Raw genomic sequence first — 12,685 nt, forward strand, 5'->3', positions numbered from 1 at the left:
CCTCCCCCCTCCCCAGCCAGATCTGCTAAGTCCCATTTCATTTTTAGATGACACTAGCTCCCTTCTCTCACAGGCTGAATTGACGGCTGTTTCCTCCTTCCCTGCTCCACCCAGCAGTCACACCCAGTGTTTTCCACAAGGCAAGGTGCTTACAGACAGCATGCTATACCCACAGAAATGTGTATTCATCAGGGCAAACATATGCCCATGGTGAGCTCCCAACACACTTAAAAGCAACAGGCACTGAACGTCTAGAAATGACAACTTTATTTCAACAGTTGTGGCATAACTTTGCCAATTAGACATATTTCACTAAGTCATAGACATGGATATGAACATCATCCTCAAATTTCATCAAGTACACTGATGGTTTGGCTTCTACTTCGCCAATCACTTTGCCGGTCCTTTTAGAACCGTCGTCTTGGGTATATTCCACAATCTTGCCTATCAGACCATCCTTAAATTTCAGTCTTAAATCTGGTCTAGGATTCTCAGTGTACTCTGGCAGGATACGAAGGTTGCCCTCTTTATAATCATCCAGAAGCTGGTACATGTATAAGGTGGGATCATTTGCATAGGTAATGTAAAACCAGGCATTAAGTATAGGAGCTTGGGCCAGAACCATCCCCCTCCAAATATCTTTTACACCATGCTCACCCTCAAATAAGTGCTCCACCGCTTTGCCAATTATGGTATCTGCAAAGTTAGGATCAGGGAGTGGGGATGGTTTGACTGTATCAGAGAGCACTTTAAGGGACAACACTCTTTCATCTTGGTGAAGTTCCAACCCATAGACGCAATCAATTCCATCATATTTCACAAGATAGAGAGGGGGATTAAGAGGAACCTGATCGAGAATCGTTCCTCTCCAATGGGTGATGGGCCCATCCCCTTCTTTCCACTTGTGCGAGATTCTGTGGCCCACGATGTTCCTTTGGGCCTGGGATGAAGATCTGTTCCTCTGCCTCTTCTGTGCAGGTGTTTTCTTGGTCAAATCTTCAGTCTCGGTCTTGGCGATCTTGTCACAGAACTCCTGTCCAGCAGCTGCATCTGCGGGTTCCCCTTGGGCCTCAGTGGTGCAGAAATACTGGGTGCTGGTGCCTGGGTCCATGGCTGTGTTGGGGAAACGGGAAGAGATAAATAAAGGGTCAACTTACTCATGGCCCCGCCCCGTTAGATGCCTCTACTCCGGGGATCTGTTCTCTAACCGTCTCCCACCATCACCCCCAGGAACCTGACGGCAAAGCTGGACACCTGGCTGGGTGCCTGTTGATGTGCTGTGCTCTCCTGTGTTCCCTGGTTCTGTCGTGTAGGGCTGGAGACTTTCAGCGGGGCAGCGGATATGGAACAGGATTCGGACCTCTGAGATGCCGAAAATGGCGACGCCTAAGCCCAACTGTCACTGCCGCGCGCTCTGTGCCCCGAGCCATGTGCCCTTTGCCCCGTGCCCCCCGCTCACCGCGCCCTGTGCCTTTTGTGGCCCTTTGGATGCAGAGTGGAGAAGAGGGGCAAAGCTCCTCTCCTTCCTCCAACTTGCCCTTCACGTCAGGGTACTGAGCATGCAGCCTGAGGCTCACAGCTCTTGCAGACTACAAAGGCTGCTCCCCTGTACCCATCTCTGGGCTTCTCTGAGCTGGTTTCCGAATCTGCACGGGTCTTTAATTGCCCAGTTCCTGCTGTCTGCTGCGGATGTCCTCCCTGTGCCCTCTGTGTGCCCAAGAATTGCTACTCTGTTTCCCCTGCCCGCTCTGTGTGCCCCCCTCCCCCGCTCAGGCCTGGCGCCCACCTAGAAGCTCGCCTAGCCATAGGCGTCCTGTTGTGGGGTCCAGGGCTCCGTATGCCCGTATTGGACACATTGCTGCTGCCTCTGGTTTAAAGCCCGCAGCAAACGCACCAGCCTTGGCGATGCTCCCAGAAGGCCAAAGGGATGATCCACCTGCCCTCCAGGGCTGCCCCAAAGGGTGGCAGGACAGGTGACTGGAGCACCCGTGGTGTCCTGAGGCTGGTGGGCTCTTGGCATCTTCAGCTTTCCTCACATGGAGGCATCTGCCCTGTCACCTTGGAATTTCAGCAGCTGCTGCTCTTCTCTCATTCTGTATATTAATTTGTCTGACCCTTTTTATGCTTTCTTTTGCAGGGCTTTTTGTTGGTAGTGGTGGGGTTTTTTTCTTTTTTGTTCTCAATCTCTCTCTCTCTCTCTCTCTCTCTCTCTCTCTCTCTCTCTCTCTCTCTCTCTGTCATCTGTATCTCCTCTTGCATTTCTTTTCTGTCCAGTGTTCGTTACTGTGGTTCCTTCAAAGTCCTTTCATTTTTGTTGACTTTCTCATACTCTTTAGCTCCACCTTTCTACTTTTTTGCTTCAGATACTTTTTGAAGTTCTTTAAATTATTTGTTATATAGTAAGGTCCAAAATATGCTCCTTTCTCCCCTAAAAAGGCAGGGCCACTGCTTTGGTCCAAAATTGCGCCTAAATTAAGTTCAAACTGAACTCAAGATTTCTGGTAGTTAGATAAAAGTCAACATTCTTCAGGTACTAGTGAAACTGGCTTGTCAGCTAAAAGGAGTCATTTTCTTTGCCTCTGCCTGGAGGGTCAAATGGCTCCACAGTGACAGATACCTATGATTGCATTCCACAGTCCTTGCTGGCCTTCAAGCTATGTCAGTCTAGAGTCAGAGATTTGTGAAACACGTTGAAGCACCTGGCTCCTGGCCTTCCTCACTTCCACATCTATCCTAAACTGCCAGGCCTCACCAGATCCCGGGTTCCCTACCCTCAGCTACTCATCTTCCTGGTCCATGCCCTGCTTTCCTAGCCTTGGCTATGTCTGGTCTCTTTCCTTTTTGCACTGCTCTGGATTCTTTAGATGCCTCTGGATGTTCTCTTACCTACCATCAAAAATTTCCCTCCTACAAAGGAGCAGGCAACTCAGTAGTTTCTTAATTGTGCCCCTCACTGACACTGTCAAATTCACATGCAAACACAAAACTTACTAAGTTTGGTCATAAATAATACATCATATTATATATACTATGTGCACATTTATAAGTATTCATTTATTAGTATTCACTACAAATGAGTTTTGCTTATGATGATGTGGATATCCAGTGCCACATAAACCCAATGTGCGACTCAGTTCAATTACATTAGGCACAGGCTTAATTTCTTAGTATAACATACTGACAAACACACCTCTTGTGTGTTTAGTTTTTTTCTTTTTCCTTCCTTCCTTTTGCTTTTGTTTGTTAAGACAGGGTTTCTCTGTGTAACAGTCCTAGCTGTCCTGGAACTTGCTCTATAGACCAGGCTGGCCTCGAACTCAGAGAGATCTGCCTGTGTCTGCCTCCCCAGTGCAGGTATTTAAGGCACTTGCCACAACCACCAGGCTTCTTGTGTTTCTTTAAAATAGTATATATGTGTACATTAGATCTAAAAACCATTTTTAAAGAAATACAGGCTTGTTTTACCTCTAAATTATTGTCATTGTGATTTCAACTTGTAAACTACTTGGGTTAGGTGCTCAAACATGCTATGGGTATGATTCATTTATCTGTACTTTCAGTTTATGTATATTTTGTGGTACACAGCCTGTAATCTGGAAATAATATTAGATGTTGTATGAGGATTTAAGTAAAATCAAATAAAGTAGGTTTTCTTTTTCAATAAATGGAGTACTTTTGGACGACCTGGCAAATGGAGTGAATATTAATCTAGGAACTCAGTGTTAAGGACTGAATTATGTCTCCATCAACTTATATTTTGATATCTCAGCACTTATCACGTAATAATGTGACTTTTATGGAGATCGGGCCTTTGTAGAGGTAATGAAGGCAAATTCAATCATGTATATCTGTTATAATCCAATATAATTATAGTTCTTATAAGAAATTAGAATACAGAGACACTCAGATAAATAAGGTCATCTGAAGTTGGAAGGGGAGACCAACATTCAGAAGCTGAGAGAAATGCCCTGAATACAGATAAACCCTTTATTTAAACTTAGGAAGTTCACAATTTTGAGAAAATAAGTATTGTTGTTTAAGCCACTGAGTCTGTGCTACTTTGTCAAAAGTGCCCTGCATGCAAATACCCTGTTATGCCACCAACAGCCAAATTTTCCTGTCTTCTATTTTATGTTCTCACTGTCACCCTAAGATCTTAGAACTTTTCTCAAGTTTAGCAAATAAATGCTTTCTCATTCACAAACACTGGGACAAATGTGCTGTAGGAGGTGCTTCTCTATTTGTGTTGCTTTCATTGGTTGAAAGGAGAGCTGCTTTGGCCTTTGGATAGGGCAGCCCTTTGGTGGGTAGAATAGACAGAACAGAGTTCCGGGAGGAAGAAGGCAGGCAGAGAGAGCCACCCGCCATAAAGCCACCAGGTCAGACATGGTGAATATCTCCAGGTAAGCCACAGTCACATGGTGATACACAGATTTAATAGAAATGGGTTAATCTATCTGTGAGAGTTAGCCAATAAGAGTATAGAGTTAATGGGCCTGCCAGTATTTCAATGAATACAGTTTCTGTGTAAATATTTAGGGGATAAGATTGCTGGGCAGCAGGACCCAGCCCACCACTCATCTTACTATAGACAAAGAGTTATTTCATTGTAAAATCATATTGAAAATTTTCTTTCCAAATTATTTTGTGTTATCAAAGGTCATTTGCCTCCCTTTGTAATATAGTCCCCTCAAATGTGGTTCCCAGTTATTTTATATCCATTTTATATTCTAATTTCAGAACTAAGTACATTCAGCTAATAATGTAGATTCATTTAGCTAATATGTTTATCATAATGTCACCCCACACAAATTGTCGGGGTATTATACAACAAAGAAGGATTGATACATTCATTCAGAAGCTATTAAGTTCACCGACAATATTCATAGCATCTGAATAATTATTTTGAAAGATAATTGAAAAATTTCCAATTTTTCTTGCAAAATTTGTTTTTCTGGCACCTTTTCTACAAATTTACCTATTTGAAACCTATTGATGCCTCATTTTCCAGCTATTATTGTACTTATAACATTTATGGTGATGTGTCCTTTAGGGATTTCACTTCTGAAAGTCTTCAAAGAATTGGATCCACTCCATTTATGATTATTCTTATACATTCATAGTTTTGAGTTGTGAAACCTCATGAAGGTAACTACTCGACAGAGACTATCATACTAAATGTTCAGGGCATCAAAATTCACATTGGCTTTAGAAGCTCATTCCGATCTCCTGTGTGGGAAAAAGCTTCTGAATTCTTGCTGAGGGTTATTAGTACAAAGGTATTCTGGAATAACTGATGAGTAGTAGCTTATATGCCTTTTTTGCCAATTACATAAAACCTTTGATTTTAAGTTATAAAGTATTTCTTCTATTACCATCCCAGCTAGAAAACTATTGTTTTCCCAATGATGGTCTCTTAGAAACTAACCACAAAAGGTCCAATTTCCCAAATTCTTTTATTTTATCCCACCTTTTACTTTCACCAAACCATATATGTTTTAAGGTCAATCAGATTATCCTTACATTCACTTTTCTTGCCCTTTTTATCCCTTTCTCAAACTAACTGACATTATCTTGCCATCACTGTTCTTTGGTTCTCACTGTCCATAATTATATGCTTCTTGTCTTTCTTTGAAACAGTTATTGTACTTCTGCCAGGCCAGAATCCTCAGAATTCTATAATAGTTCCCTCATTTACTTTTTTTAAAATTGGTCATATATCTGTTGATAGATTTTTAGGTACAGTCTACAGACTAAGCATATATGATGGAATTGTGTGGATCTGTAATCCAAACTTATTTGGAAATAAAAACAGAAAGTGTAATATTGAGGACCCAGGCTCCTACAGTTCTGTGATCCATAGCCCTAGCACAATTGCTGAGCACCCTGACTCAGAGCCCAGAGCCAGTGAAAGGAATACACCCAGGATCTGGAACCTGAACCCTGAACCCAGAGTCACAGAAGAAGACCCCGTACCTGAAACCAAAGCCAAAGAAACACATTTGCCCCTAGATTCAGGGCCAGTTAAAGAAATCTGCTCTGACCCTAAAAATGGAGCCGAAAAGCTAAAACACATCAGAAAAGGAAGCACAGTTTGGTCCTGAAATCAGAGCCATCTCTGCCCCTGACAAAAAACCAACCAATCCCTGGTCAGGAAAAAAGACCAATCTCTGAGTAGGGAAGTAGTAACTTCTAGTCTAGTAACATGACTCCCCATTGACGTTAGCCTAGGTAAGTAGTAGCCCTTAACCTAGAGATGTACCATGAACTTTTCGAACCTTAGCCCAGAGGGGGCAGCCCACCGAAACCTGTAGACTTAGAAATTCCCCTCACCCCATGGGTGGAGGCAGCCAATTCCAAGCCTGTAGACTTGGAATTCCCCAAGCTTTCCCTTCTATAATAAAACCGCTACCCCATGCCACTTGGGGTCTCTCCTGCTCTGCTACTGTTGCTGCTATTACTGCTGCTGCTAACACTTCAGACGAACAGAGGGCCCTGAGTTAACTCACGATAATGATCCTTTGCTTTTGCATTGAATTTGGTCTCATGGTGGTATTTTGAAGTTCTGGGCTTTGGGTGTAACAGTATAAACTTAATCTGAACCAAAATCCACCTGTGGTTTTTGGTTACTTGTCTAGCCTTTCCATTCTAAAGCACATTATTAGGAGACACATTTAAGCTGTTTGAAGAATGAGGGAAAGGGAATATTACTGTAAGAATCGCTGGCATTGCCCCATTACATCATACCAAGCCTGTTACATTAGTTCGTTTATTGTACTTTAAAAAAGGACCCATGATCACCATCCTTGGTTCCTGGTGATCTGCCTCAAGAATGATTTGTGCTGTCATCACTGGCCTAGATGCTGCCAGCCCAGAAGCCCAATGACAGAAATTGTAGCTAACTGATAAACTGGTAATGTGTTTGTGGAACTTCTGTTAGTTCTGGTTTTGTGTTTGTATGGTTTTTGAAGACTGGGTTTCTTTGCAGCTTTGGAGCCTGTCCTGGAACTCACTCTGGTGACCAGACTGACCTTGAACTCACAGAGACCCACCTGCCTCTGCCTCCTGAGTACTGGGATTAAAGGAGTGTACTACTACAACTCATATTGTGGAAGCTCTTACTGGTGTGTATAGCTCCATACAAGGTTACTTCTTTCCATGAGGCTATGTGACAGTCTGTATTAATCAATGTTCTATTACTGAGAAGAGACATGATGACCATGACAACTTTTATTTTTCTTACAAAAGGAAGCATTTAATTGGGGCTTGCTTGCAGTTTCAGAGGATAGTCCATTATCATCATGGCTGGAAGCATGGCAGCATGCAAGCAGACATGGTGCTGGAGAAAGAGCTGAGAGTTCTACATCAGGATTTGCAGACAGCAGGAAAAGAGAGACACTGGGCTCGGCTTGGGTTTTGGAAACCGCAACGTCCACTCCAGTGACGCACTTCTTCCAAGATTATGCTGTTGAAGGGTGATGACACGGGTCAAAGAATCCAAGGCTAACTTTAAAATAATTGAATTATATATTTTTATTAGAAGGGGCAAAATCATGAAACATGTCATATTTGCATACATGGATTTGTGTGTCTTTTTTAAAAATTGTTTTCATTGACCTCTATATTTTTCTCCCCTCCCCTCCCCATCTCTCCTCTCCTCTCCCAAGGTCCCCAAGCTCCCAATTTACTCAGGAGATCTTGGACCATGACATCTCTTATAAAAGAAAGTATTTAATTGGGTCTCAGTTACAGTTTCAGATTCAGTCCATTATCCTCATGATAGGGATCATTTTGGCGTGCAGGCATATATGGTAGCTGAGAGTTCTACATCTGGATGTGAAAGAATCAGGAAGAGAAAGAGACACTGGACCTGGCTCGTGTTTCTGAAGCCCCAAATGCCACTTCCAGTGACACATTTCCTACAAAAAAGGCCACACCTACCCAATAATACCACACCGACTCTAACAAGACTACATCCCCTAATGTGCTCAAATAGTGCCAGTCCCTAAGCACTCAAATCTATGAGCCTGTTGGGAGTATAGGGCCGACAGCTCTACTCTTCCTCTTGGTGTTCATCTTGAGGACAGTTTCTGGCCAGATATCCTGTTTGTTCCTGTGCTCCATCTGCCCCCTTGTTGGTTAGCTATAGGGCCATTAGTTATTCCATTTGGGCTTGGTAATTTCCACCTGGATAGCCAAGACTGCTGGGGGTGTGCCACGTTTGAGACATGGAGGCTTCTTTTCAGGTGGAAGAACAGCAACCTTTATTTTGTTCATCAACCTTTTATACCTCTATTCCTTCTGTGGAGACCCAGCGACCAGAAAGAACACAAACATCCTTGTAAATTACAGACCACAAGGAAGCTGTCAGTCAGGGGGAGTGAGGGCAGCTGGATCACAACACAAATGAAGACAAAATATATGAAAATCTATGCCGTTACTAAATAAGGTACTCTGCAAAGGTACTCAGCAGTTAATGTACACTCTGTTGGTGAAGGTGGCCCCATCAAAAGCTGCAATGCTGAAAAGTGTCATTTATCTGAAAAGGGTAACTCTGTAAATAGAGGATCCTCTCCTGTGAAATGTGACCTTAGAGCAAGGTTTCCCTTCAGGAAAAGGTACACTGCAGAGGAGGGCTACTCATGTGAGAGGGCTAACTTGGCAGGGAAAAGACCCTCTGCAAGTGAAGATCACGCTGCAGGGAGAGGTCACCCCATCCAAACCCACCCTGCAGAGGAGGGTCATTCATCTGAAAAGCATAACTCTGAAAAGAGAAGGCTCTCTCCTGGGAACAATTGCCACATAAGGAGGTGTCGCCTCAGCAAAAAGTTACCCTGCAGAGGAGGGTTGCTCATTCAAGAGGGGTAACTCTGAAAACAGAGGACCCTTTCCAAGGAAAGATCACCCCACAGAGAGACGTCAGCCTAGGAAGAAAAGCTGCCCAGTAGAGGAGGGTCACTCAGTTGAAAGGCAAAACTTGGCTGCAGGAGGACACACTACACGCGTTGTTGTTTTAAGAAATAATGTTTCTCAAGAATTGGGATAAATCAATTTTATGCACTGTTCTGCTATTCCATATTTTATTAATTTTCACTCAAATCTCCATTATATTATAATTTTTGTTTGTTTTATGTTTATTTATTCCTTTATACCTGTGTCTTGAGACAAAAACTCAGGTTACTTAGCTGATATATTTCTTTAAAAATGTGTGTATGTGTTTGTGAGTTTGTATTTCTATGTATGAGCATGTTTATATGGATGTTTGAAGAGCCTAGAAATGATCACATCACTTGAAGAATTTCTTCTTTTACACATTGTCATACTATTTAGTTTCAGCAGATTCTAATTTTCTAAATTACATAAATTTCCTTGTTATTGATTTCTACCATCATTTATTGTAGTTAATGTATGTACTTAATTCTACACATTTCTTTTTCTTTGTCCAGTGTATGATCTAACATGGACAGTGTTCTACGTTGTCCTGAGAAGAATGTCTGTGCTGCTACTCTTCAGTGGAACGTAGTGTGGATGTATTTCTAAGATTTTTGCTTCTTAGTGTTGTTCAAATTTTTTTATCTCACTGTTAAATTCTCTCTTGTGTCCTAAATGCTAGTAAATATAGATATTGAAATTTCTAATTAGTATTTTGAATTACCTAGTGTATCTCTGTGACTTTTTTCTTCATGTATTTTTTTCTGATCTTAGGAAATTGTAATAGCATCCTAATACAGTCAACCCTTTGACCAATAGTAAGCGTACTTTAGCCTGTGAGGATTTTATTTATTATTTTATGAGATACTTAAATTCACACTCTACATTTCTTAGGCTTGCAATTTGTTTTTTCTATGGAAACACATTTTATTTTCAGTGATACAGTAGTATTTCACAGCCAAAAGATAATAGTATCTATTATCTTTCTACTACAGATGGACCAAAGGTTATTTATAATCTTCTAAACTATAAACATCCTTGTACAGATGTGCAGGCATTTTAGCATCTCAAAATACTGTATCCAAGTACATTTGCATTTTAAAATTATATATAATGGCCCAAATTATCCAAGAAAATGATTAAATGTATTTATATTCCACCAATAATGTGTAGTAAGTTGGAACACTCTAGTTAACATTGTATGGTATCAGTAAATTTTTAAGGATCTTTATTGAGCTCTACATTTTTCTCTGCTCTCATCCCTGTTAGGCTTACAATTTATATCCTGTATCTTTTCCCAATTTTTTTAAAAGAATTAGTCTATGTGTTTATTTTTTTGTGATACACAGATTAATAGATTAATTTTTCATCCTTACATTCTCAGGGTGAATGGAAATGAACTCATTGCCATGTTCAGAGTTGTACCAAATATGGAGGAAATGTAAAAATGGAGACTGAAAAGAAACCTATTCTTCCCCAGTGACAACAGACTGGAGATGACACCCTTTTCTCTTTCACCCTCTGAGCTGCAGCACCCTTAAGGTGAGGGCTCCTCCACACCCTTGCACTCAGGATTGAAGAGTAGGGACCAAGTGATTTAGCATAGAAAGAGTCAGAGAAAGGAGGACATATTAATCAAGAGAAATGTTCAGGGCATGCCAGCTTTAGTGCTAGCACTAGAGAAGCATTACCTTGGGGATCTGTGTGTGCCTAAGGAGAACCTGGTCTTTAAAAAACGCCCCCTCCCACTCTGCACATGCAACCGCTATTACATCAGATTAGTGGTCCAATCATTTGGCTATGGAGTGTAGAATAATTTGCATAGGACTGCCGATTGGCCAGAGGGCATAAGCCTGCCCCCAAGATGATGTTTATGTACAGATGGTTTCCAGAGAAACCTCACTTAGTGCTGGTGGTGGGACATGCAGAGTGGAACTCCTCTAAAGTCCTTAAAAAAGAACTAATTTTGTGAACAATCAGGAGATATGATCCTGGTTGTAGAACTAATTCAGACAACAGACTTCTGGGTTGTGTTCCCAGTTCGTTTTCCTAGATAATACTAGAAAACATGCTTTTCATTAGTTTTAATTAAATGAGTTTCTGAAAGAAAGGACCTCGTGTTCACGACCAACATTTTAGTGAAGGAGATGACTTCGGGCATTGCAGAGGAGGGTTACTCATTCGAGTGGGGTAACTCTGAGGAGGGAACATCTGCTGGTGAAGATGGTTCTGCAAGAACTGACCATCCTATAAAAGCCATGCTGCTAAAAGTGTCATTCATCTGAAGAGGATCCTCTCTTGTGAAATGTCACCATACAGCAAGGCTTCATCTCAGAAATAGGTATGCTGCAGAGGAGTGCTATACAATCAAGTGCAGTAATTCTGAGGAAAGACGAACGTCTGGAGGTGAAGATCACCCTGCAAGGAGTTGTCATCCTATCACAAGTCACGCTGCAGAGGAGGGTCATTTATCTGAGTAGGGTAACTCTGCAAAGAGAGGATGCTCTTCTGTGAAATGTCACCATACTGCGAGGATTTACCTCTGAAAAGATACCCTGCAGAAGAGGGTTACTCAATTAAGAGGGATAACTTGGATGGGAGAAGGCCCTCTGCAAGTGAAGATTGCCCTTCAGGGAGAGGTTGTCCAATCAAAGGCCACTCAGAAGAGGAAGACCATTCATCTAAGAAGTGTAACTGGGCAAAGCGAGTATCCTCACCTGGGAAAGTTCACTCCATACATAGAGGTCCATCTGGGAGGAAATGACGCCCTGCAGAGGAGGGACATTCAAACATCAAAAGCTGCCATCCCTAAAAGGATCATTTATCTGAAAAGGGTAACTCTAGAAAGAGAGGATCATCACCTGTGAAATGTCACCATACAACGAGGTTTTGCTTCAGAACAAGGTACACTCCAGAGGAGGGCACTCATTTGAGAGGGGTAACTTGGCAGGGAGAAGACTCTGTGCAAGTGAAGATCACCCTGCAGGGAGAGGTCACCTCATCCAAACTCACCCTGCAGAAAAGGGTCACTCATCTGAAAGGCATATCTCTGAGAAGAGCATGCCTCTTCTGGGCTAAATCACCACACAAAGAGGCGGTACCTCAGAAAAAGGTACCCTGCCGAGAAGGGTTACTCATTCGAGAGGGGCATCTCAACAAACAGAGAACCCTTTCCTGGGAAAGATTACCCAACAGTGAGAGATCAGCCTAGGAATAAAAGCTGTCCAGCAGTGGAGGGTCGCTCAGTTGAAAGGCAAAACTTGGTTGAAGGAGGACACACTACACCTGTTGTTGTTCTCAAAAATTGTTTCTGACCATTATGGAAAAAAGATAAGTCGATTTTATATACTATTTGTATATTCTACATTTTATTAATTTCCACACAATTTCCATTATTTTATAACTTTTGTTTGTTTTATGTTTACTTATTCTTTAATTCCAATGTATTAAGACAAAAGGCCAGGTTACTGAGCTGATATCTTTCTTAAAAATGTCTTTCTGTGTGTGGGTTGGGTCTGTGTGTGTGTGTTTCTTTCTTTGTGTGAGCATGTGTATATGGAAGTTTGAAGAGCACTGAAGTGATCACATTCCTTGAAGCTTGTGGTAGATATGGTTGTGACTCCTGAATTTGGCTTGCAGGACCCAAACTGGATCCCTTAAGAGAACAGCAAGGGCTTGTAACTGCTGCACCATCTCTCCAGCTTCATTCTCTTTTTTTTCAATAGGCACTCATATTTTAAAATCATCCCTAAGC

The 12,685-nt window shown here is 41.9% G+C and overlaps 1 protein-coding gene and 1 pseudogene across 1 annotated transcript; one reads left to right on the forward strand and one right to left on the reverse strand.

Moving 5' to 3' along the window:
* Positions 1-298: 298 nt before the first annotated feature.
* Positions 299-1,111, reverse strand: LOC142840527 (spindlin-2-like). Its single transcript, XM_075957006.1, has one exon. It carries the CDS (start codon positions 1,109-1,111, stop codon positions 299-301), a length of 813 nt encoding a protein of 270 aa, XP_075813121.1.
* A 265-nt stretch (positions 1,112-1,376) lies between these two features.
* LOC142840528 (rab GDP dissociation inhibitor alpha-like) overlaps positions 1,377-12,685 on the forward strand; it is a 32,222-nt pseudogene continuing 20,913 nt past the window's right edge.

This window comes from Microtus pennsylvanicus, chromosome X (genome assembly GCF_037038515.1).
Source record: "Microtus pennsylvanicus isolate mMicPen1 chromosome X, mMicPen1.hap1, whole genome shotgun sequence".
Classification (NCBI taxonomy): Eukaryota; Metazoa; Chordata; class Mammalia; order Rodentia; family Cricetidae; genus Microtus; species Microtus pennsylvanicus.